At 39.5% G+C, this 27,646-nt stretch overlaps 1 protein-coding gene and 1 pseudogene across 1 annotated transcript; one reads left to right on the top strand and one right to left on the bottom strand.

The window, feature by feature from the left end:
• The first annotated feature begins 509 nt into the window (after positions 1-509).
• Positions 510-27,229, top strand: Ccl28 (C-C motif chemokine ligand 28). The gene is given in 4 exon segments (XM_087189360.1): positions 510-919; positions 16,193-16,319; positions 22,156-22,309; positions 22,311-27,229. Coding segments are annotated over 4 exon segments (444 nt in total). The 5' UTR covers positions 510-855; the 3' UTR covers positions 22,410-27,229.
• LOC101711659 (UBX domain-containing protein 2A-like) lies at positions 26,351-27,562 on the bottom strand (annotated as a pseudogene).
• Between the last annotated feature and the right edge of the window lie 84 nt (positions 27,563-27,646).

The following is a 27,646-nucleotide window of genomic DNA, read 5'->3' as shown; positions in this document are numbered from 1 at the left end:
AAGAGGCATGGCATGACTTGGGAAGCCATCCAGTCTGACCGTTATTTACAGAAAGTGACGTACATTTTCCAGGGCTATACAACCAATTGGTGGAAGAGGTGGTATTAGAATCCAGTGATTTTCCCCTACCCCATGGTTTCACTCATGAAGCTCATAGCAGCAAAGCTGGCATAGAACCCTGCTCCTCCTGGCTACCTTGGGGCTCTTTTTCTATAAGCCACTGCCCTCTACTTGTCTCACCTTTCTTCTAAATAAGCTAAACGCCTCACTGGAAATAATCTGGCTGTAAACCAAGACAAGCAAGATAGAATTTTTCCTTGTATTTCCACAGAGATAATTTTTTTATGACTTCTCACCCTTGTCCCCAGAAACTCACGGTTTTAAACCACTGAAAACTGGTTCCTTTTAGACAATGGTCCTCAACAGAAGAATTCATAAAAATCATCTGTGGAGCTTTTATAAAGTTCAGATGACTGGTCCCCTATGCCACAATGCCGTTTGATAAGTGCATGTGTGTATGAGGGGGGAGATTAATGTAGATTGCTATATTTTACTAGTTCTGAATAATTCTGGTGCACATGTCCAATCACAAGGACCTTGTGAACTGCCAGCTGGCTTCTGATGTCCCTTCCCAGACCCTCTGGCAATTTAAACACTTATTGGAGTTTGGAGCCTGACAGGTGGATCAGGAACTGGTCTTAAGGAAAGAAACAGGAGAAATAGATACTGTGAGCACCTCCCAGGGCAGGGCTACCTGGCTTACTTCTTTTCTCTGCACCCAAGGACACTCTAGTTTTATTTCCTGATCACACACCGTCACCTGCAGTGCTGTCACAGCCAGTAACACAGGCAGGAATGCAGCAGATGAGACTTGCTCTTGTGGTCTTGGCTGTCTGTGAGGCTCTTCGAACCTCGGAAGGTGAGTGGGGGCACCAGCCCCTTGGGCCTGCAGTGGGAAGGGGGTGCCTCCCAAATTGGGGCTGGAAGAAGTGAGGTGAGCAGGAATCTCTACTTTCAGGTGGGACATCTGCAAGAGAGTGGCCTTGGTTTAAATACTAGATTTCTGAGAAATCTCAGGAAGGAACCTCATTTTAACTGGAACATTGGTAACGTGGCACCTGATGGATGAAGTCCTTCCATGTAGGTGCAACTTTGGACTGTTTCATTTTCTGACAATATCTCAGAATATTTCCCCCAAGAGATTGGAGTAAGGATCCTATTACTGGGCTGGGGATTTAGCTCAGTGGCACTGCACCTGCCTTGCAAACACAAGGTCCTGAGTTCGATTCCGATACCAAAAAAAAAAGACCCTATTATTAATCTGTCTGAACTGCCTGAACACAGGTGTGCACAGTCCTGGAGGAAAAGACAGACAGACTGGACCCATGGTGTTGGGTTAGGTAAGCTGCAGATTTCCTGAGCAAAGTCAGCCTTATAAATACTGAGCACTGAAACATCAATCTGAATTTAAAAATGGGAAGCAAGATGAAAGAGAGAGAACCATGTAAATTATTATTAAAGAGAATTTAACTTACGAGTTTCTGGTATATAGGTGAAGATTGTAGCTGCCTTCAGCCTAGAAGGAACCTATTCTACTGTAGCACTACTAATGTATTTAAGAAACTCTAAATATATAGGAATTTAATTCTTAGCTGGTGCTTCTTTTCCAGTCTTCTTTTCTCAGGCTTTATCCTGAACAGATTCTCTTGAGTCTGGACCAGAAGTGGGATATCCATGGTGTTTGGTCTGCTTTTCCAAAAGTTGCGCTAACATTTTAAAACACAGGCTTCAGCTGGGCGTGGTGGCACACACCTGTAATCTCAGCACTTGGGAGGCTGAAACGGAAGGATCACCATGAGTTTGAGGCCAGCCTGGGCTACATAGTGAGTTCAAGGCCAGCCTGAATTACAGAGCAAGACCTTGTCTCAAAAAACAAACAAGCAAGCAAACAGACACACACAAAAATAACACAGACTTCACATGTACATACTCATGTATACACTCATACAAATTGAATTTAGGGCTTCTGAAGAAATCAGATCTAGGGGCGTGGGATGTAGCTCTATAGCAGAATGCTTGTTTATCGTCAGTGAGGCTCTGGGATCCATCCTCTGCACTGCAAACACAACAAAACAGAGCTGGCAACAGTGGCTCCACAAACCTCTGCAGAAGCAAACTAGCCTCTGTCCCTCTCCTCTGTGGTGTGCTGTATCACATTAGCTGCCTGGTTCCTACTGTAGACAAATTTGGATAGAAACTTCAATTAGTGCAACTATTTGGCTTAAATAAACATGGAGAGATGGATAATCTTGCCTTAATTTCTATCTATCTTATCAAGATAAAGGCAATAGTTTGTCATCTTTATGCTTCTGTAACATTCTTCAGTGACATTTGCCACTGAAATTTGAGGACCACTGTCACTGTTCCTCTAAGATGTAATCCAGTGGTCACAAACCTATGGCACATGTGTTATTGTGTTTTCCTTTTAAGACAAAAATGTTAATGTATGGGTTGTTTTTTTTCTAAACTAAAACCTCAGTATTCCAGTTTAATTGCAGGGTTGGCACTTTGCGATAAGTAAGTGAGGTTGCAGTTTGGGCACTCTGTCTAAAAAGTTCACCACCACTGGTCTAATCACTCAGGCTTTCCTCCTAGTTTTGGCCACTCCACCAACTTAAATTTTTTTTCATGCAAAGCTTTGAAATAAAGGTGTCTCCAATGGAATTTCCTGATCTATTTCCAGCTGTCCTTATAGCAAGACTCTTGCAGAAAAGGAAGAGAGGGAAAGAGATGAAGGGGCACAAACAACAAGAAAGGCTTAACCAAACCTCATATGGAACTCAGGTAGAGAGGATGGGTCAGCAAAATGCACACGGCTTTGAAAGGTACAACTGGTGATAATAAAGGGAGCTGAGAGACGCAGTAGTAGCCCTTTGCTTCAGTCTTGGGGCTTTTGTTAATAAGTTTGGGACACAGGATTAACACATCTGAGAAGCCCAACTTCCTTTCATTTAAAAATAAGTAATGTTGAGTTAAAATACATGAAAGTAGGTCTGAGAACAGTTGGGGAACTGCAAAGGGCAGTGTCACTGCTTTCTTCGCAAACTTCCATTCAAGTGTATGTGTGTGCCAGGTGCCCTGTGGCAACCACTAAGTAATTCAAGCTCCAGGGAGGGAGGGAAGGAGGCAGAGAACACTCAGCAGTACAGGGAAGCAAACAGGTGGCCTTGGCAATTGTTGCAAGTTGGAGGAGGGAATATGGAAATGGCCTGTGCCAGTTCGGGATTTGGGGAAAAACATTTTGTTCTTTCAGACAGAAAGCTGTTCCGCTATCTTAATGTTGTCTTAAATGGCTATCTTGATGTGATACCCCAAGGTGTTCTGCGTCAATCAGGAAGTAGCTGACTTTATTCCTAATTAAAAGTCTTGGATTCTATACAAAGGTAGGGCACATCTGTAGTGTGGCTGTTGGCTCTAAGAACTCAGTACTGCAACCATAAAAATGTCTATCACCCAATTTCAGTGGCTCTGAGCCAGTTTTTTTTTTTTTTTTTTTTGAGCCAGTTTTCTTAAGCCCACAATCTAGGATTTTGTGGGCCTGGCTGTTCGTATAGTATATTAAGGCTCTCTTTGTATCCAGCAGATGGAAGCTGAGAGATTTTGCTTCACTGAGCCCCAAACTGCTTTCCTACTGACAACCTACAGTACCTTCTCAGTCTTTAGGATGGATCCTAAACCAGATACTTGTTAGAGGCTTACTACTTACAATCTAAAAGAAAGCCCTATCTTTTGCACATTTTATAGGATACTCTAGGGTTAACAAGTACATACACTTGTGCTTGAAAGTTGCTCTGCACAGCTGGTATTCTCCATTTCATCAGCAGTGGTCCTGGAGAGGTCTGACATGATTGGCCCATGACTCTGCCTTCCTTCAGTTTATCTCCAGATGTCCCATAGTTAAAATATCACCCCCAGCATTTCTTAAATCCTCTATCTTGTTAGTTAAGTGTCTAAATTTTGGTTCAAAAGTCAGTCGTGTCTATAATGTAGCTAAGAGGGTTTTTTTTTTTTTTTAAAGACTGAGTAAGATATGGGCTCCTTTTATTTAGAGACTCGTTACTCTTAATGTTGACTTTTAAATTAACTAAGTTACTTGACATATAAGCATAAAGCCAGGTATAACTCCCTTGTACAATTATAAAGCTTTTCTGTAATTCAAAAATCAAATTTAAATAAAAACACTACAAAACCAAGAAGATTTCAACACAGTAATAACATTTAATGCAACAGTTAAGATGTAGCTGAAAAAAATCACTATTCCAAACACAAATATAGGATGATGTTTGAAGTTCAGGGTTTATGAGTCCAATGCACATACTACCAGGTACAAAATGAAAAGTGCTTGCTCCTCACCTTTTTGTTTGAACCTGATGATACAATTTTGCTTTCCCTTAGGATGACTGTATTATGAAGTTCACTCTGTTCTTTTCTGATTGGCTCAGGACCAATTAAGATAGTATTGGACTTCCTAACTGCACTAGCATAAACACAAAGAAAAATTCAAACTCTCCTAAGTGCTCTCCTAAGATGGTCCTCTAGAAGATCCAGAAATTGACTACCTAAAGATTATCATTAAATGACATAACAAAATTTATTCTAAGGAGGACTCATGGATCATATGAGAACATATCTATGGGTTTCTTCCCAAGGTCTATAAAACCCTATTTGAGAAATGCTGGCATCCTCATCCTGGGAAAAGGTGTGAGCTTTGGATTCTAAAAGACAAGTCAGAATTCTAACTACATGAACTTGGGTCCTTGTTTAAGTTGTCTGAGTTCCAGCTTTCTTACCTGCAAAATAGGAAGAACAATGCCTAGGTATCTCCATGATTAAATGAAATCGTACAGAAAGTATCTCGCATAACTCAGTAATCATTAGTTCTTGTCCTTTGCCTCCCACAAGATTCTAATTTTTAAAAGTAAAATTACCAAAAGTGGGCTGAGGATTAAGCTCAGTGGTTCTGCCACCTGCCTTGCAAGTGCAAGGTCCTGAGTTCGATCCCCGGTACCAAAAAAAAAAATTACCAAAAGTGGGGATGGGTGTGTAGCTCAGTGAGGGAGTACATGCTCAGCAGGGCTGAAGCCCTGGGTTCAATCCCCAACATCAAAAATTAAATAAGATAAAATAACAAAAAGTAACAAATAGATATTTAGATGCCTACCACAGGCCTGGAACTATGCTGTATATTGGCCTCCAGATACCTGTTTCTACTTATTGTTCACTATTTGTCCACTGTTCTAAGCATATAAATGTATAAATTTGTAACTCTTTATAACAACTCTAGGAAGCTGGGGATGTAGCTCAGCAGCCTGCCTGGCAAGCACAAGGTCCTGAGTTCGATCCCCAGTACTGAAAAAAAAAAATTATAGTCATAACAACTCTATGAGGTAGATGCTATTACCATCTCCATATTACAGATAGAAGTAAAATAGAATTAAGTGGGTAAGTACATGACTCACCCAAGTCAGCTAAAAAGTGGCAGAGCCAGGATTTAAACATGGTAGTCTACCTCCACATGCATAAGTACTGTGCTGTAAGGTGTTTCAAGTTATCCCTATGGCACAAAATTACACAAGTCCCTTAAATATTTTCCCTTAACCACTCTAGTATGTATTCTACAAGAAATACTAGTGACCAGGTATCTTCACATTAAGGTAAAGAAAAACACCCACCTACACTCCATTTCTTCAAACATTCAAAGTTCCAAAAAAGTATCTGGGGGGGGGGATGTTTGGAAGTACAGTAATTTCATCCGTCATAGATTGGTGAGGTCTGCCTATTCAGTGACAGGAGGGGGCACCTATGTGGGTATCTACAGTGTGAAGTGGCTCCATTAAAGCACAATGTCCACTAGAATGGGCAGAAGTATTTCTATATTCTGAAGATTTATTGCCCTATATATATAAATCTATAATATACATAAATATATATAATATACATAAATATATTATATATAATATACATATATATTTTGAGACAGGGGCTTGCTATGTAGTTCAGGGTGTACTTGAACTCACTATGTAGCCCAGGCTGGCCTCAAACTTGCAGCAATCCTCCTGCCTCAGCCTTCCAAGTGCTGGAATTACAGGTTTGTGACACCATGCTGGGCTTATTTTTGCCCTTTTTTATATTGCACTCAGTCTTGAGACATTGTCAACAGTTGAATCTTTTATACTTTTTTTTTTTAGTCCTGTGAATCCTTTCTTCAACAGTGCTACGCACGTTTCTTTACTATATTTCTGTTTTGCTGTGTTCTACATGGTAGTGCTTTTCAAGCTGAATTTCTATAACACTCCTACATACTGCCACTGCTGCAGCTGAGAACACACTTTACTGTAGAATATGTCCAAATGGGCTGGGAATTTAGCTCAGTGGTGCCACCACCTGCTTCCCAAGCGCAAGGTCCCTGAATTTGATCCCTGGCACCCCAAAAAAAAAAAAAAAAAAAAAAAGTCCCAGTGAGAGAGGAAGCTGGTTCTGTTCTCTAGAACAGCAGGGTCCTTTTCTTAAACCTCAGACTATAACTTATCACCACAAATACTGTTCGTAGTGCTTCAGCATTGGTCTTCGTAGGTATTGAGTATTAGGAAATCTCAATACAGGATTAATACAGTTAATACAAGAACTTAATACTGGAAACAAAAATGGCAATAGCCACAAACCAACAGCATCAATCCTAATAATAAGGCACATAATAATGCTTTTAATCAGATACAAATCGCACATTAAACTATTAAATATAATAAGTAATTTATCATGGTGAGATGGCTCCCAATTATTTGAATTTGGATAGTGCTTCCGAAAAGCAATAAAATTTTTTAGATACTCTGGGACATTATCCTTGACCCAAAACAGAATGTTAAAACGGTAAAACAAAAACAAACAAACAAAAAAATTAATGGTATGAAGAGCCTGAAGACAAGACAGAACAAAACACTAATGTTAAGACTGTTTCTGAGTTTAACTGACTCCAAGAAATACCGGTATTACAAAAGTGGACAAAACCGCAAGAAAAAAAATACTGACCTGGTCCCAATGCTAAATTTTAACACACCTGAATCAAAGCTTATAGGTCAAGCCATCAGAACACCTAATCGAGCTAGAATACGCGTGCACAACAAACACACTGCTGCAGTCCCAGAGGGCGCGGGGGGACGGGGCGGGTGCGGGCCGGACGGGGTCCTGGGCACGCTGGGCTGCCGACTGGTGCCGGCCTCTCCCTTTGCGCTACCAGGCCCCAGGCGGAAGAAAAGCCTCCCCACCTCGCCAGTGGCTCCAAACGGGTATCGCAAGAGCGAAGGGTGTTGCCCTGGTGAACAACACTGAGTGCCACCCATTTCCTGTTGCTACGGCTCGGCTTTCTTCTTCTCTTTGAACTCTAGCTCCTGCCCTTGTTTCCCACTCCAAACCTCTTCTGCCCAGGGCACCACGACTACGTCTGTACTAGCGCGACAGCCGTAAAGCGCCACGACGTCGTGCTTCCTTTGGTTGTTTTCGCTGACTTTTCTTTCCCGGCTTTTTTGAATTGAACACACTTGGGAGCTTCCTCCTTTAGTGTGGGAAGTCCTCTTGTCTTTTTCCCTGAGGAAGTGCTGCCTGAACTTCAGATGCTCAATGACACTGAGAAGGACTTACTCAGACCTTTAGATGGAAGAAAGAAACTGAAGCATGAAAAAGAAAGTTTTTGAAGAACCCACAGCTCATGCTTGGAGTTTACACTGGAGCCAGGCATGGTGGTACACATCTTTAATTGCAGCACTTTAGGAGGCTGAGACAGGAGGTGCAGAAAGGTGATTGAAGAACAACCAATGACAGAGGAGACTGTTACTGGGACTAGAAGATTCAGGGGATCAAGCTTGGGTACTTGCACTTGTAGGGCAGGAGGCGGAACCACTGAGCTAAATCCCTGGCCCAGTGACTTACTTTTTATACCCTTTTGTAATAGCTCAACAATATATCAGATGCTAGGCTATCACTGAGAACCCAAAGTAAAAAAGCTTGCCCACAAAAATCATAATCCGCTGTCAGATAAAAATGGAAAAGTAGACCCCCCTACCGAGGTCCTGAGTCACGCAGAAGACGCTGAATCACCCCACTGTAGACAGGCAGGTCTGCCCACGCCCTACCAAGTAAGTGCAAAGGAATTGAAGTTATCCCCTGTATATTATCAGACCATAGTGCGATGAAATTGGAGATCCATAGCAAAAGAAACTCAAAAACTTTCATAAACACGTGGAAATTGAACAACACACTTCTGAATAACCAATAGGTCACAGAGGAAATTAAAAAAGAAATCAGACAGTTCCTTCAATTAAATGACAATGACAATACAACATATTGGAATCTATGGGACACAATGAAAGCAGTCTTACAAGGGAAATTCATAGCAGTGAATACGCATATTAGGAAAACAGAATGAGCCCAATTAAATAACCTGATGCTGAAACTCAAGCTTCTAGAAAAGAAGAGCAGGACAACCCCAGAGCTCATACAAGGGAGGAAATTATAAAGATCAGAGGAGAAATCAATGCAATTGAGACTAAGAGGATGATACAAAAAATCAATGAAGCCAAGAGTTGGTTCTTCGAAAGAATCAACAAAATTGACAAACCTTTAGCCAACCTTGTCAGAAAAAGGAAAGAAAAGGCCCAAATCCATCCAATTAGGAATGAAAAGGGTGAAATTACAACAGACCCAGCAGAAATCCAGAGGATCATCAATACCTACTTCCAGAACCTATACGGCAATAAGATGGACAACACAGAAGAAATGGACAGATTCCTAGATACATATGAATTACCAAAGTTGAACGAAGAAGACCTAAAAATTCTGAACAACCCAATATCAACCAATGAAATTGAAAATGTAATTAAAACCTTATCAACTAAGAAAAGCCCGGGCCCTGATGGCTTCACTGCTGAATTCTACAAGACATTTAGAGAGGAATTGCTGCCACTACTGTTTAAACTCTTCAACGAAATTGAAAGGGAAGCAATACTCCCAAATTCATTCCTGGAAGCAAGCATCACCTTGATTCCCCAAAGCAGAGAAAGACCCAACCGAAAAGGAGAACTATAGGCCAATCTCACTAATGAACATAGATGCAAAAATCTTCACTAAGATACTGGCAAACAGAATGCAGAAGATCATCAAGAAGATCATACACCCTGATCAAGTGGGATTCATCCCAGGGATGCAGGGATGGTTCAATACATGCAAATCAATCAATGTAATACACTGTATCAATAGAGCCAAGGACAAAAACCATAGGATTATCTCCATAGACGCAGAAAAAGCATTTGACAAAATCCAACATGCATTTATGATAAAAACCCTACAAAAAATTGGAATAGATGGTCTCTACCTCAAACTGATAGAAGCCATCTATGAAAAACCAACAGCCAATAGCATACTAAATGGTCAAAAACTGAAATCCTTCCCACTAAAATCAGGAACAAGACAAGGATGTCCACTATCACCACTCTTGTTCAATATAGTTCTGGAAACATTAGCCATGGCAATTAGACAAGAGAAAGAAATAAAAGGAATAAAGATAGGAAATGAAGAAGTCAAATTGTCATTATTTGGCGATGACATGACACTCTATATACAGGACCCCAAGAACTCCACCAAAAGTCTTCTAGACTTAATAACCAAATTCAGTCAAGTAGCTGGTTACAAGGTCAACACACAAAAATCAATAGCTTTCCTCTACACCAATGACAGACTCACTGAGAGAAAAATAGGGCAAATAATTCCTTTCACAATAGCATCCAAAAAACTGAAATACCTAGGAATCATCCTAACAAAAGAAATCAAAGACCTCTTCTCTGAAAACTATGGCACTCTGAAAAGAGAGATTGAAGATGATATCAGAAAATGGACAGACATCCCCTGTTCCTGGGTAGGAAGGATTAATATAGTGAAAATGGCCATACTTCCAAAACTGCTCTATAGATTTAATGCAATTCCATTTGAGATCCCAGCAGCATACTTCATGGAGCTTGAGAAAACAATCCAAAAATTCATTTGGAACAAGAAGAGACCCAGAATAGCAAAAGCAATTCTAGATAACAGAGACATGGCAGGGGGTATCACAATCCCCAACCTGCAACTCTACTACAAAGCTACTGTGATAAAAACAGCATGGTACTGGCAAAGAAACAGACTTGAGGACCAGTGGAACAGATTAGAAGATGCAGAAACAATGCCAGACACACTCAGCCATCTCATCTTCGATAAAGGACCAAAACACCCTCAGTGGAGGAAAGATAGCCTCTTTAATAAATGGTGCTGGAAAAATTGGGCTTCAACTTGCTTCAACTTCAAAACTAGACCTATATCTCTCACCATGCACTAAACTAAAATCAAAATGGATTAAAGATCTAAATATTAAAATAGAAACTCTGAACCAGTTGGAACAGAGGTTAGGTAGAACCCCAGAAGACATTGGTGTAGGAAAAGATTTTATGAACAAAACCTCAGTTGCCCGTGAACTAGCACAAACAATCAACAAGTGGGATCTCTTCTTATTAAAAGGCTTCTGCACAGCAAGAGAAACCACCAGCAGTGTGAAGAGACAACCCATAATGTAGGAAAAAATCTTCACCTGCTCTTCCTCAGACAAAGGTCTACTATCTCGAATCTATAAAGAACTTAAAAAGATCAGACCTCCCAAATGTAAAGACCCAATCCAAAAATGGGCATCTGAAATGAACAGACATTTCTCAGACAAAGAAGTAGAAATAGCAAATAAATACATGAAAAGATGTTCAACATCACTGGTCATTCAAGAGATGCAAATGAAAACAATGCTGAGATTCCACTTCATTCCAGAAAGAATGGCTGCTCTCATGAAATCAACCAATAACAAATGCTGGCGGGGCTGTGGGGAAAGAGGAACACTGCTCCACTGCTGGTGGGAGTGTAGACTGATGGAAGCACTGTGGAAATCAGTATGGAGATACCTCAAAGAACTAGGACTGGAAGTCCCATTTGACCCCTCTATTCCACTGCTGGGGATCTTCCCCAAAGAATTAAAAGAATCATACCACAGTGATATATGTGCACCCATGTTCATAGCAGCACAGTTTGTAATAGCTAAAACTTGGAAACAGCCCAAATGCCCATCAACTGGTGACTGGATAAAGAAAATGTGGTTTTCTTAATAAAATGGAGTACTACTCAGCCATAAAAAATGAGAAATTGGAGACATTTATAGCTAAGTGGATGCACATTGAGGCAATACTCTTAAGTGAAATAAATAGGACACACATGTATAAATACCAACTAGTTTCTCTGGTGTGAGAAACTGAAAGTGTAAATAAGGACTAAAATGTATAATAGGTAATATGAAATAGGAATAAAAGGGGCAAAGGGGAAGGAAGTGGGAGGGCTAGGGGAAAGGATAGAAGGGAATGGGATTAATATGAGAAAATGGAAAAATAGGAACAAAATCTTTGTAAATAGGGAGGAATGGAGGGGTTGAAGGGAGGGCTGGGCAAGGGCGAAAAATAAGAACCAAGAGAGACTATGTAAAGGTGCAAATTTCCAGTGATGTTTGTCATTATATTGTATACCTAAAATGTACCAATGATTAGAATGAATAATCGATAATGTAAAATAGGAAGAAAAGGTCCAAATGGGTAGGGGTAGTGGGAGGGGCAGGGGAAAGGAAGGAAGGGAAAGGAAAAATGATGAGAAATGGAAAAAATGGAAATAAAGTCTTTGTAAATACGGAAGGGTGGAGGGCATGAAGGGAGGGCTAGGAATGGGAAAAAAATAAGAACCAAGATGCATTATGTAAAGGTACAATTCCCAATGAGAAATGTAATTGTGTTGAATACCTACAATGTACCAATAAAAGAATTTTATATAAAAAAATTGAGTGATTTGAACACACTTGTTTTGGTGTGTGGTGTGTGTTTACATGTGCATGTGTGAGCGCGTGTGCATGTGTGTGCTTAAATAAACGCCCTTACAGCTACGTTTAACTGTATTAGGTAGAACTTTGTTTCTCATAGTATTTTGTGATTCCCACTTTAACCCATAATTAATGCATTTTGTAGATTCTAAGCAAAGAATATATCAAGTTTATAAGTAGATTTTTTTTTTGGTACCGGGGATCGAATTCGGGACCTTGCACTTGTGAGGCAGGCCCCGGAACCACCGAGCTAAATCCCTGGCCCCTATAAGTAGATTTTATTCATTACTTAGATATAAACTTCTAAACTGTTGCCTTGCACTGGAACCTCTTCTCTTCAAACAGTATAGAAGAATAAAAAGGGGAGCATAACTACAGATACAGTAAGATAATACTGTGCAGGGGCTGGGGATTTGGCTCAGTGGTTCTGCCACCTGCCTCGCATGCTCAAGGACCCAAGTTCAATCCCCGGTACCAAAAAAAAAGATAATATTGTGCAACCTTATGACAATAGATTAGAAACTGCAGATAGGATGGGCAATTTCTTAGGAAAACTGATATATCAAAATTGATTCAATAAGATATTTAAAAATTTAAGCCAATAATTAGAAAATAAATCAGAGTTGAGCATCTTTCCCTCAGATATCGTGCCCAGATGGTTTCAGTAGTTTTACCAAAAAATGAGAGGAACAAATAATCCTTACTGTGTACAAACTTTTTCAAAGAATAGAAAAATAGAAAAAGCCATACAATACACCAATGAGAGCGTCTGTTGAATCTGCCAACGTACTAAATGCTGAGCTGCTTCTTAGCTTTTGATAATTTGACTTAAGTGATCTCCAGGTGAGCCAGTCTTACCTGTCTGTATAGATGAGAAATCTAATCCAGTTTACTGAGAGCATATAGGTGCTAAAAACTTTTTTTTGTTTAAAAACTATTGCTCAAATAGGCATCAGCACTTGGATAACTTATATTCTTTAACACACAGGTTTACTTACGTTATGGCTTATGTCTAAAATGTCCCTGAAATGTCTCATGTGTTTGGATGGTTATTGGATCATGGAGGTGAGATAGCTGACTTGCTGTTAGGAGGAGAAGCTTGGTTGGTGATGAGTCACTGGAGAAATGACCAGAAGGCATGTGTTTTTGTCTCTTGAAACCCCATCCCCCAGCCTCTTGTTGCCATGAATTGAGCACCTGTTCCCCTGCCAGACCTCTGTGCCAACCTGTTTCTGTCTTTGAGCCAGCTGACGATGGACTGAAACAAGGAGCCAAAATAAACCTCTTCTCCTTTAAGTTGCTGGTGTTGGGTACTGTGTCTTAGCAATAGGAAACTGACTAAGACATCCTATGATTCTTCACTCTTATAATGCTTCTGAAAAGGACATTTCATATTTTAGAGTTGTCTCTGTCACAACTAATGGCAGAGGTCTATGCAGTAGCTCTCTGAGGTTCAAAGCCCTTCATCTTTCTATCCTCAGAGTACAGCATCATGATTCACACATAGTGAGATGGGTGAATAGATGGATGGATGAAAGGGTATGTGGGTAAACTCAATACTCTGTCTTGTTTGGGATACTCAAAGAGCCTGACTCAGAGAAGAGGCAACACACTATAGCTAAAGGAAGAAACAGTTAGTTTTAGGAGTCAGTGCATTAAATGCAAGGACAGTGTTCACATATCATAAAATTTACCATTTAAAAATGAAAACTTCAGTGATATTTAGTATAACTACAGAATCGTGCAATCATTGCCACTATCTAACTCTATCATCTATCTAAACTAGCAACTCTAGTTTTTATCACCAAAAGCAAATCCTGAACCTGTTAGCAAACACTTCTCATTCCTTTCTCCCAACCTCTTGGACCAATAATCTACTTTCTGTGGATTTGTCTATTCTGGACATTTCACATAAATGGAGTCCTATAGTGTGTGACTTTTTGTATCTGGCTGTATTCATTTATAACCCAGTAGCATTTTGAACATATCTCTGTTAACACTTGTTTTATTTTGGTACTGGGGATCAAACCCATGACTTAGTGCATGCTTAGCAAGCGCACTAACACTGAACTATACTCCAACTCATTTATTTTGCTGTGTTGTAATTATTTCTTTATCTGCCTAAGCATCACAAGGACAGAGACTATGCCTTGTTTTTTCACCATTTCTGTCACAGAGTGGGCACTCAATAAATGTTTGCTGAAAAAATTATTCTTTTCTAGTTCTAGTGAATCTGGTTTATTGGCACTTTGTGTACCTCACATGCAAGACAAAAGGAAAAATCCATTTCTATATCTAGGTTAAGAAGAAAAGAAGACCCTCATGGCATGAAATGGCTTGCACTTGCAAACATTTTTCTCTTTAGGCTGCTGCAGACTTGCATGACAGCTAAATTAAAAGTGGGTCTGAGTAGAACTCGTAAATCACATGCACGGCTATATTTCAACCACATCTATTGAGTAAAATGTTTGTCTTAGAAGTTATTGAGAACTTTTTGTAAATAAATTTACAGATATATAATTAAAATATACTTGGAGAGTATATGTATATTCTATTCTGAGAGTAAAAAGAAATATTTTGTTGGACTAAAGCTTGGTTTTTACAGCAAATAAATATATGAAAAAATGTTCAACATCACTGGTCATTTGAGAGATGCAGATGAAAACAACACTGAGATTGCACCTCACCCCACAAAGAATGGCTGCTATCAAGAAATCAACCAATAACAAATACTGGCGGGGTTGTGGAGAGAAAGGAACCCTTCTCCATTGTTGGTGGGAGTGCAGACTGGTGCAACCACTATGGAAATCAGTGTGGAAATACCTCAAAGAACTAGGACTACAGGTCCCATTTGACCCAGCTATTCCCCTACTGAGAATCTTCCCCAAAGAATTAAAAGAGTCATACCACAGCGATATATGTGCACCTATGTTCATATTGGCACAGTTTGTAATAGCTAAAGCTTGGAAACAGCCCAAGTGCCCATCGACTGGAAACTGGATAAAGAAGATGTGGGGTTTTTTTATAAAATGGAGTACTACTCAGCCATAAAGAATGAGAAACTAGAGACATTTATAGCTAAATGGATGCGTATTGAGGCCATACTCTTAAGTGAAATAAATAGGACACACGTGTAAATACCAAATAGTTTCTCTAGTGTGAGAAACTGAAAGTATAAATAAGGATGAAAATGATTAAAATGAATAATTGATAATTTGATACAGGAAAAGGTCCAAGGGTTTGGGCGTGGTGGGAGGGGAAGGGGAAAGGGAAAAAGGGAAAGGAAAAATTATAAGAAAGAAAAAAAAATGGAATCAAAGTCTGTGTAAATAGGGAAGGGTGGAGGGGGTGAAGGGTGCACAGGTAATGGGAGAAAAAATAAGAACTAAGATACATCATGTTCAGGTACAAACACCCAATGATAAATGTAAATGTATTTTATACCTAAAATGTACCAATAAATATATAAATTAAAAAATAAAGCTTGGTTTTTATTCATCTATTTCTCAAGCCTTGATGCAATTCCAAAGGAAGCAGTGTTGGGCTATTCAGGTTACAGAAGGCAGGAGGGAAAACTAAGAGGCTTTCTTTCTAGAGGAGAAGAGCTCCAATTAATTTCATATAGATCCTCCTTGGGGCTCTGAGACTAGGGTCAAGGAATCTGTCCTAGGCCCAGGAACTGAAGATGACCTGAGGTTGGCCCAGAGCTTCCTCTGTTAGTGTTGACAAGAATCTTGTCAGGTTAGTTTGGCCCATCTAAAGCACCATCTTCCATGGGTGTGATCAAGGGTTTTGTGAAATACACAACCTGAACAAGCATTCTGTTTTCTTCCACCCAAAGTGCTCTGAGCATATAATTCCTCCTTCTTAGAATGTTCCACTCCCCTTTTCATGTAGATGAATTCTGACACCTTTAAAATGCAGCCCAAATTTCACATCCCCTGTTGCCTATCCTGTCTTCCCTAAACGGGTTTAATTTCTCTATCATCTTTGTTCCTATGGGACTTAGTTCTAGTTTCCATAGCACTGTTTCCTTTCAAAAGATTTTGGAGGTTTAGCCAGGTATGATGGCACACTCCTGTAATCCCAGCACTTGGTGGGGAGAGGCTCAGAAGCAGAAAGATTGAGGCCAGCATGGGCTACATAGGAGTTCAAGGCCAGTCTGAACTGCACAGCAAGATTTAACATTTCCTTTTTTTCTTCTTTCAGCCATACTTCCCATTGCTTCCAGCTGTTGCACTGAGGTTTCACATCATGTTTCCAGAAGGCTTCTAGAAAGAGTGACTACATGTCGCATCCAAAGAGCTGATGGGGACTGTGACTTGGCTGCTGTCATGTGAGTGCTCTTAGGCAGGGACTGATGTCTAATCCTGCACACTGATTATTTCTCTGGCCCACAAACAATAGACTGAAAGGCTTTGCCTGGTGTACAACATACATATAATCATTCAAACAAGGGAAGGAAGAGTACATATTTTGTCCTTTGAGCCACAGGCTCTGTGAACTAAATGCACAATGTGTGTGGGGATGTCCTGAGTCCTATGAACCCTCAAGACACTCCCACCCTGCCCCTGCAATGCTCTGTTGGGGCTAAATGCCCTCAGTAGCCAGATAGCATTTACAACTTTCCCAGGCAAAACAAGGAAGCTACTGAATGAAAAAGCAAAATAGCAAAGAGAAGGTAGTTCTGCTATATATTGTGTCTTTAACTACAATTTTTCCAGGCAAGAATGTGGGTTGCTGTCATTTTTATGCTTTAAACTCAGTGGGAGCCTATTTTAAGTTTTGAAAGGCTTTCACAAGTACCTATCACAAATGCTACATGCAATCCAATCACAAACATCCTTCTCTGCTTTGATTCTGGAGTGTTGACTCATGGTGAGCCCTCCCACCCCTTCTAGCCTACCCTGACTCAGGGATGGGAAGCTGATCACAACAGTGCTAGGAAAAGGCCATAAGTTACTTCCCTGTGGAATGTAAGGGAACTAATGCAAGGACATAGTTCACCTGGTATCATACAACTAGTGAATGTCAGAAAGCAGATGTGCACTCAGGTCTCTTGGTTCAGAACGCTATATATCATGGTCATTCAAAAGGAATGGTTGAGTTAACCATAATAAGTTGTCCCAAAACTCCACTGCATTCAGATGTAAGGGATCTCCCTGTCATGTGGGTTAACACCACTTGGTTTTTTGTGGGTTTTTTTGGTACCGGGCATCGAACTTGGGACCTTGTGCTTGTGAGGGAGGCACCAGAACCACTGAGCTAAATCCCTGGACCCAACACCACTTAAGTTTTGAGGTGATAGTAGTGAACCATTTGGTGGACTATAAATAACACCACTACTTATGGTTGAGCTCCTGAATCACTTTTGGGCCTCCCTTATTCCATCAATAAATCCAACAGATTTTTATTAATCATGAATAATGCACCAAGCACCATTCCGTGTGCTGGGGATGCAGCGGGAACTCAATGAGCTCTGCCCTCTTGGAGTCTGCAGGAGACATTTTATCCAGCAGAATTCTGACAACCATTTCTGATGATTTGAATAATCTCTGGGATTTGAGATATATATTTCCCCTTCCAGAAGAACCTGTCTCCTAATCAATTTTGAGAAATGCTGCTCCAAAAAAAGATTCTTGAAAGCTCAGGGGAAGAGTTTATGAGATGTCCATTGGTAAGACTTTCTTCAGCTCAAGGAGCTGTGAGCTCCATAAAATTTTTGTGTATGAACCTGTGAGCATGTTTCTGGGAACTAGGTCCATAGGGTTTGTAAGATTCTCAAAAGAATCTAGTAAGAGTTTATAAGTAGCCTTGGAGTCAGATGCTGAGGAGGAGAAAATTATTGTTTCAAACTTTTAGGGCCGGGGATTTAGCTCAGTGGTTCCACTGCCTGCCTCTCAAGAGCAAGGACCCAAGTTCAATCTCTGGTAGAAACAAACAAACAAACAAACAAAAATTTTAATAATCATGGGTGTATATTTGGGAGAAGCAAGAAGGCTGAGAACTCTCAGTATTTCCTCAGTTCAACAGCTACCCTGGGTCCAACGGCTTAGACTGCTTAGTAGTCTCTGGGAACCAGTATAACCTGTGGAAAGCCCAGGAATAATACATACTGAGGTGCCTCAAGTTCTCAACTCACTTGAACAATTTCCTTAGTATATTCTTAGCTGAGATTCTGTCAGTCTTTAATCTTAATATTACTTAATCATTACTGTTGGTAATGATTGGAGGGTGAAAAATTCACAGATAGTTCAAGGATAGACAATGTTCAAAGTAACTGGAATCATGGATATTTCTGTTGACTCCATACAGCTTGAGGCTATTCTGGCTGCTGTCAGAAACACCAGATTTTCAACATTCTCTATTCCTTTCACCTCATTGGCATGTTTTATCTTTGACCAAAGGAGGCATGAGTTTTTACAAGAGACTTCCAGGGAGGCTTAGAAAAACCAGGGCAGGGCCAGGGATTTAGCTCAGTGGTTCTGCCTCCTGCCTTGAAAGCGCAAGGTCCCGAGTTCAATTCCTGGTACCCCACCACTCAAAAAGAAAAGAAAAACCAGGGCAAGCTTCTGTAGGTATATGAGTAAGATACAGATTCTGGAGACTACTGGGGATACCATTAGCAACAGGACTTTTAGAAAAGTGTTTTGGGGGAATAAGCAAGTGTCGGAGATCTGAAAGGCACAGGAACAAAAATGATATAAGTCCTCACTTTGATAAGAAAAAATATGTGGGAAAACATGAGTCTTCATGTTTAAAAAGAGTCAGTTTTAACTGAAGGGAAACTAAGAAGCCAATTTTTAGGGTCTATAAATATTTTATTCAAGCATAAGTTTGTAAATTGACCTCTCTGTGATGATAACAAAGGTAAAAATACAGAGCAATTGTGACTTGGTCTCAAATAAAATTATATTTGACTCTAGTGTTTTTAATCACAAATTGCAGATCCTCTCTGTTATGATTTCTGATGTTTAACAGAAAGATTATCTTGTTTTCAAATTCTTCTACAGCAGAACATCTCTTTACTTAATCCAAAATGTAGTTCCTTAACCTTAACTTTGTACAAGACTTGACAGTTTGAGACAAGTGTTTACCTGCAGAAAACATTGCTCATTTTGGAAATGTAATTCCCAAGTAGCATGTATTATAAATCAAAGTTAAGTAATATAAATTAGCTTACAATGAACTTACTAGATTGCTTTCCTTTCTAACCGTAAACAGGTCTATTGTAATTTTTGAACACCTCCTCCAGGCTTTTATGGGGATCCATGGCTTTTGCACGCAGGGTCACAGACTTAGATAGTGCTTGACACTTCCTTTTGTGCATCTCTAACCACTGAATTCGCTCATCTGCTTTTTCCTTCTTTTCAATTGAACCTTTTTCTGTATTTCTGGCTGCACATTACACTACAGTTTTCCTAAGACGTTTTCATTGTGCTGTGCAGAGAGTAAGTCCCCATGAGTGTCTGTCTATTGTAATTTTTGATGCCTGAGACAGCAGTTTCCTTGTTTAAAGCCTTCTACTATGACTTCATTAAAGAGCTTCTGGCTTTTTGTAAATACAAATACAATGAAAAGTTGCCAGAGGTTCGAGGTTTTTTGAATCATATAGAAGGTATCTGTTTGGAAGAAACTTTGGGGTTATTAAATAAAGTTATCTGAGAGCCTTGGGTAGTTTTTCAGAAGTGTTTGTGCAAGGCTGTTGTGTTTAGAAGAAGGGTTAAAGATATAGAGTTTAGGGAATAATCTTAGGTATAATTTCTATGGGTCCAGTGAACTGTTTCTAGCTCCGCTCTTATGGATAGAAGAGGGCATCAGCCTATGGTGTCCTAGAGTCAAACTCTTCCCCCTAGAAATTTACACTGGGATGGATAGGTGCTTGCCAGGAAGCTGCAAGGTTGAGTTAGGATAGGGGAGTGTGCAATGGACTCTCTATCTCCTTTCCTAATAATCTCTTATCATCCTGATGAAATACACATGGGATACAAAGAGTTTCAAGCAGCTTTTTGCACTTTAGGATTCTAGAACATCATAGTATCTCAGACTTGGGATTTGTGTTCTGGTAGCTGCTTCTCTCTCTCCCCCCCACCCCGTCTCTTTCCACTGAGAGCATGGGGCAGACCTGTGAAAAGGGTCCTACGTGGTAGTTGCTGCCTATTTGCCTATGGGAGAGTTTGCTCCTTCCACTCCAGTGCTGATGCCTCTCCTTGAAGCTATCATTTGCTTGTGTGTGTATGTGTGTGTGTTTTATGGATTACTAGGGATTAAACCTAGGACCTTCATACTGAGCTCTATCCCTAGATTTTAAAAACATTTTTTAAAAAATTTGAGACAGGGTTTTACTAAGTTGCTAAGTTGCCCAGGTTGGGCTTGAACTTGTGATCCTCCTGTCTCAGCTCTTCCAGTGCTAGGATTATAGGTATGTGCCACCATGCCTGTAATTTTTTTTTGGTACCGGGGATCAAACTTGGAATCTTGTGCTTACGAGGCAGGTGGCGGCACCACTGAGCTAAATTCCCGGCCTCCCACTCTTATATTTTAATCATGGATTGAGACTTAGTTCTCTCCATGGTGCATCTGCATGTGAGTGAAGTCCGTCCTCAGGTTCTGGCTAACACCACAAAGTGAGGAGAGAATTCCCATTCTTTAGAAAGTGAAGAAGCTTATTCTATTTTATTTTGTTATTGTTAATACTGGTGTTTTGAGACAGGTCTCCCTATGTAGTTCAGGCTGGCCTTGAACTCACTAGGTAGCCCAGGTTGGCCTTGAACTTGCAGCAATCTTCCTGTCTCAGCCTCCTGAGTGCTTGGATTATAGGTGTGAGCTACCATACCTGGCTTCACCTAGTTTTTTGGTTTTTCCTTTGCAGCAATGCTATGTCCAGGTTTTCTCCATAATAGCAACCCAACTGGCCATAGTGAAAATCAGCTTTTCTTTTGAAGCCCTCTCAATCTAATATACTTAGAGAATGTGCGCCCTTTTTAAGATGCCACATTTCTTTCATATTAATATTCCCTCACAGGCTGGTTTTCTTATGGTCAAGGTCATTCCCACCTTTTGCCACTTTGCCTCTATTTTGAGTCCTCACATGTCTGATAACAATTCAACGCGGGACATTCTGGTGAAACAGCCGCCTACTCTTTTTACACTTTTCCCCTGAATAACAGGGCCAAAGGTTTCAGTTTTATTAGGACACAGAAATATTATATATGTAGAACCAGCATGATTTGCAACATTTCATCAGAGGTGGCTGGCACCTGGTGATGAATTAAAAGTCATACCAGCCTTTGCAAAAGAAACCCTTCTAGTTACTTAGAAATTGTGAATGCTGACGGATGATTCTCCCGCTCCAATGTCAAAATTGCATATAGAGAAGTGAAAATGAAAACAAATTCAGAGCTGTAGGTATGGATCCATATTATATTCAATTTAACAAATGTGTAGAATATTGTAGTTGACTGTTTTGTTAGAAACAAATTGTCTGTATTTTGAACAATTTTCACTTCATACCTTCATGGAATTATTGAATTCCAACTGTGAACTTTGACCTTTTCAAAAATATGCCTATACTATTCCTCTCTCAAGGAGCATAACTTCAAGAGGAGAGATAAGTACTCAAATTAAAACATAGTAAAATAAATGCCAGAAGAGAGATAACCCTTACCATTGACACACAAAAGGAAAAAAGAAGACATTTATCTGAGAGACTCCAGAAAAACCTTATAAAGAGGGATGTATTTGAGAAGGTGGTGAGGATGAGTTGGTTTTGTTGGGTGAAGCTTGTTGTCCTTTGGTTTTTATTGTTGTTTCTCTTCTTTTTCTTCTGTTCCATTCCTCCTCCTCTGCTTCCTCCTCTTCTTCATATTCTGCTTTCCTCCTTTTCTGCTTCCCCTCCTCCTCCTCTTCACTTTTCCTCTTCCTCCTTTTAATACCCCCTGCTGATCTCTGAGGACCACAGGCAGCAGTGTGTGTAAAGCCAAGATTTAGCCTTGTGCTGCTTAGCTTTAGGATTCAGTGCCTAAGAATACAGCGCGCGCACGCACACACACACACACACACACACACACACACAAATAAATACAGCATCCAAGAATGGGAGCTGCCTATTAGTCATTTTGTTATATGTTCATATTTTCTATTAGTGATTATTTTTCTTCCTTTCCTGGCAGCCTGCATGTCAAGCGCAGAAGAATCTGTATCAGTCCACACAATCATACTGTTAAGCAGTGGATGAATGCTCAAGCAGCCAAGAAAAACAGCAAAGGCAACATTTGCCATAAGAAGAAACACCATAGCAAGAGGAACAATAAGAGGGCAAATCAGGAGAAAATATGAAACACATGGCCATAAAACTTCTCAGTGGCGTTTACTAATGAATTTACAAAGAGATTCCTTAAGTGAACTTGGCCATGGCTGGTTATAAATGTGAATTTTCCTTATTAGCAGCCAACAGGGCAAAACGAAATACTGTTTTTGAAATACTGAACCACTGTGGGAAGTAATCTTAAATTCCAAGGTAAGGACTCCCTGGAGAAACCTGCTGCACTTTCCTAAGTGCTGCTCACTGTCCTGGTGTCTTCATGGCTTGGGAGAATTTTGGCCAGGAGTCCCTGAAACATGAAAACAAACCAGGCATTGATTTTTCTTAATTGTTGTCCTCCCCCTTAACCTCCATTCTTTTTTGTTAGTATCACACTCAAAGAGGGGAAGGATGGATGACACTGGAGGAGAATTCACCAACCTGAATGGGTTTTACTTTAAAAAACTGTTGGCGGGGGATTTAGCTCAGTGGTTTTGCCTCCTGCTGTGCAAGTGCAAGGACCTGAGTTCAATCCCTAGTACCAAAAAAATAAATAAATAAAATAAAATAAAATAAAAAACTGTTAACATGCTAGGGATAGTGGCACATGCTTGTAATCCTAGCACGTGGGAAGCTGGATCATGAATTCAAGTCCAGCCTGGGATACAAGTTTAAGGCCAACCTGTCTTAAAAAACAACAAAGGGCCGGGGATTTAGCTCAGTGGTTCTGCTGCCTGACTCCCACGCACAGGTCCTGAGTTCGATCCCCGGTACAAAACAAAACAAAACAAGAATAAAAAACAACAAAAGGAAAAACCAAGACAACAACAAAAGTTTAACATGTTTGGAAATGTCCTGTTGGCTCATAGAGAAGAAGCTTAATTCCAGCCAAGGCATATTAAGTTTATCTAGAGCTTGAAAATTGCCCAAAATTAAAGAGCTAAAATGAAATAGTTTGAATAAACTGAAAAACAACAAAGGTTAAAATAATTGCAAAGGTAGCCTACAATATACTCAACTAAAAACGAAATGAAAATGTAATACCTTCACATAATATTTTTAGTCAGAGAAAATAGGTATAATTTCCCTAAGTTGTTTTTATTTATGAAGTTTTCCAAACATACAGAGAAAGTGAAAAATGGTATAGAGGACTTTTGTATCTTATACCTAGATTAATCATTGTTAATAACTCACCCCTTTCTCTATTTTCTTTGGGTATGTATGTAAAAAACATTATGGTATATAAATAACTTTTTTGATAAGCCACTGGAAAAAAGTTGCAAGCATCACATTTCTGTTTGTCTGTTTTATAATATTGTAATAAAATCCCCAAGACCAGGTGATTTATAAAGAACATGTTTACTTGTCTAAGAATTTTGGAGGCCATGAGTTCAAGAGTATAGCACTAGCATGTAGTTGGTATCAGGCAAGGGCCTTCTTGTCACATCATAACATGGCAGGGGCGTCATGTGATGAGACCAAGCCAAGCAAGTGTGCTAGATCCAATCTCTTCCTGTTCTTGTAAATCACTAAACGCCTTCATGGAGACCCTGTACTCATGAGCTCCTCTAATCCTAATTACCTCCCAGAGGGTCCACCTCCAGATACCTACATATGAATTTGAAGATTAAATTTCCAACACATTAACTTAAAATTTTTAAATTTTATTAGTACATGTTTGTAGTTCATGCAGTTCATGCAGTCATCTTGGAGAGTGGTTATATGTACATAACAACAGCTTGTTTCTTTTTTAAAAAAATTCCTTTCTCCTTCCCTCCCCCTCTCTCCCTCTTCCTCCAATTCCCCAATCCCATTTTTCATTCGCGTTGATATTATTAATCTTAGCTAATGTTATGGCATATAATGTTTACATTAATTGAGGTTATTAGGTTCCTATATGTGGCATATCTTTATTCTACTTATTTCCCCTTCCCCTCCTCCTCATCCCTTGCACTACTTCCATATTGTGAGAATTCATCTCCTTGTTCATTTCTATCCACCCTTTTTTATTCTCCTTGTTTGTACTTTGCCTCACTCAAATGCCCAACACATGAACTTTTGCAGGACACATTCAAACTATAGCAATATTTTACCTCCACTTTCTTTTTACTGTTGTAACTTAGTATCCCCCAAGAATAAATTTATTTTTTCCTACATAATCACATTATCAGTTTTTAACCTAAAATTAACAGACGAACTTTTGCAGGACACATTTGAATCATAGCAATACTTTACTTCCATTTTTTTTAGTGTTATAATTGGACATCCTGCAAGAATAAATTCATTTTTTCTACATAGTCACATTATCAGTTTTATACCTAAAATCATTAGCAATTTTATCTACTATATAATGTGTAATATATATAGGCCATAGTAAAATGTCCTCAGCTCTTTCCACATCATTCTATATAGTTTCTTTCAATCCAGAAATCAATACAGGTTCACATATTGCAGTTAACTATTTTCCTTTCCCCTCCCTCCTTGTTTTTACACCAAATAATTCCTGCATCAATACAAAGGTTTACTCTCATATTCTAAGTGAGTGGTAGAAAATGAATGGTTAATCCCAATTGATAGCTAAAAATAAATCCCTAATTTTGGGGTGGGGAAGGAAAGATAATGTGCATCTTGAAGATAATATTTTTTTAATGTTTAGAAAGTATAGAAAGGTGAGTAGGAAGATTAATACCTATATTATCCTAAGCTACACAATTTTATTCCTAAGTGAAAATACATCTTATATACTGCTGCCAAATTAATATTTGATTATATCTTGCTAGCACAGAGTGAAAGCCGAGAACACTTTGAGGTTTAGACACAGCTATGGTACAGGTCATCTCAGAGTTTTGCTTTGTTTTGTTTTGCTTTGTTTTGTTTTGTTGGTACCAGTGATTGAACTCAGGACCTCGTGCTTGCCAGGCAGGTGCTGTGCCACTGAGCTAAATCCCTGGCCCTGTTTTATTTTGTTTTTAAGATGAGTCTTGCTGTGTAGTAGAGGCTGGCCCTGAATTTGCTGTGTAACCCTGGCTGGCCTTGAACTCACAATATAGGTGTGTACCACCTTACCCGGCTTATCCCAGACTTCCGATTATGTCTGAGGTACAAAATAATTACTTAATGCTTTTAACCTACCACATATAATTTTTTTTTGGTAACAGGGTTCGAACTCTACCATATATAATTTTTAATGTATGGCTATTTAAAAATTCTGAGATAGCTACTATTTAAATAAATTCACGCTGTTTGGAAATGATGTTTGAGCAACTAATGCTATGAACACTTTTTCTAACACCATATTAAAATTCTAAAAAATACAGCTGTTTAATATATTTTATATTGATTAACTGGTATTTGAAAATAAGTGTATTTTTCTTTCTGAGTAGCCATTTGGAAAAAAGGTATGATGAATATAGTTTCCAGTTATATTGCTATTGGGTAGCTCCTTCTAAAAGTGGCTTGTTAAACAAACATTACCAAGCTCTGGGTTGCTCGCCTCTCCTGGAGGGAGATTCCAGGTCCTTCTCATCTCAAACAAAGAAATGAATGAAACAAGCAAAAAAAAAAAAAAAAAGTGGCAAAGTGAAGAGTGGGAATGAAACTGGCTCTGCAGAGTAAAGTTGGACCAAGTGAAAGAGGAAAAAGCAAGACTGAAGTACATCCTAGAGAAAGCAAGGAAAGCCACGATAGCAAACTCTTCTTGGCCTCTGTGTCCTTTATACAGTCCAAATCTCAAGGAAATCTTCAAGAACTTCTACATACGGGTCCTAAGAGGCGGTGCTGGGATCCTATGTCTCAGGTCTAGGCTATCCTACTGAAAATCTGAGTTCTCTTGAGAAGTCTTTGGGGAGGGCTTTGGGGACTGTTTTGCGCATGTGTCTGGGACCTTGTAATTAACCGGTCAGCTCACTTCTCCAACCAGCTTTGCCACACCCTAATCTCCTAGATCAATATGTTATTCTCTTAACTTGTAATTATTACAAATCCCCTCATCAGGAGAGACTTGAATATCATTCAAACCAGAAGTCCAGCAAACTGCTCTTTTCTCTTACTTTTGCATGTTTACTTCAAGATAGAAGGTAGAAACTATCATTTTTATGCAAAATTTCTACATAGTCTCTCAAAAACCAATAACATGAATGTTCTCTTAAAGTTTGGGCAAGGTTTTTTTTTTTTAGTCTCTGAATGATTACAGCATTTAGTAAATCTACTTCTTCCAGAGTGAGTGTTTCATCCAGCACTTTGAGGAAAGGAAGAGCTGTTGCCAGGGAAAAGGGAGGACTACTTTGAGATTCAGGGTATTTTTTAGTGAAGCCTTTGATGTGGCTTACCCTATAAGGAAGATTAAATTTCTGAAGAATTCTTTTCCCATTGGCCGACCATATCTATATATTAGTGTGGGGTTTCCAAGTTGCTCAGTGAAACAGCAGACAAATTATGTTTATTTTCAACTTCATTAGTCTTTGTTTTAGAAACAATTTTTGGTGTGGCACTTCCCAGTCTGTGATCCTGCCCTGAAAAGGGTTGAAATGCAGGCTTTGTAGACATATGTACTTCATTTTTCTTATCTTCAAGTTCAACATCTACTTTTTGTTTATAAAAAAATCCTTGTAATTCTGAAGGTAATTTCCCCTTTTTTGATGGAGTTCAGAATCTGATACTTGCACCATCAGAATAACTTCTAAAATTATCATTGAGCCAGGTTGTGGTGGCACTTACCTGTATTCCCAGCACTTGGGAGGCTGAGGCACGAGGACTGCCCTGAGTTTGAGGACCTGGACTACATATCGAAAGCCTGTTAAAAACAAACAAACAAAAAATAAAATCATCATTGTGAATCCATTTTTCTCTAATTTTATACTTACATCTACCTGTTTGTGTCCAATGAGGGATAGGCATTTGGCTCCAACATTTTAAGCATCCTCAAGAAGGCTGTCAACAAAATATTCACAATTCCTTTGTTGATTATCACTAAGAGGTTGATCGTCAGCTCCTGTTTCATAAACCCATCCTTCTTGTATACTTTCAAGATTACGTATTTCTCTCATTCTCTTTGTGTTACTCTGCATCTATTCCAATGTTCTGATTGGATCCTTGGGGAGACTTCCCTGCATTGTGGCTATGACTACCTTTATCTTAGCCCTGACATTTAGAAAGCCACTGCTTTTCTTTTCTTCCTCTTCCCCTTCCCCTTCTTCACCTCTTCTTCTTTCTCCTCCTCCTTATTTTCTTCTTTTTCTCCTCCTTATTCCTCTCTCTCTCTCTCTGTGTGTCTTCTGTCTCCCTCTCTCTCTCCCTCTGAGCTACATCTTTAGCCCAACTATTACATTTCTTTAGTATCTTTCAATCTAATCAAGTCCCTC

The sequence above is a fragment of the Heterocephalus glaber genome, unplaced genomic scaffold (genome assembly GCF_053883595.1).
Source record: "Heterocephalus glaber isolate CG9 unplaced genomic scaffold, H.glaber_assembly_v1.0 deba00001538, whole genome shotgun sequence".
Lineage (NCBI taxonomy): Eukaryota > Metazoa > Chordata > Mammalia > Rodentia > Bathyergidae > Heterocephalus > Heterocephalus glaber.
This window is presented reverse-complemented; position numbering and strand designations above follow the sequence as displayed.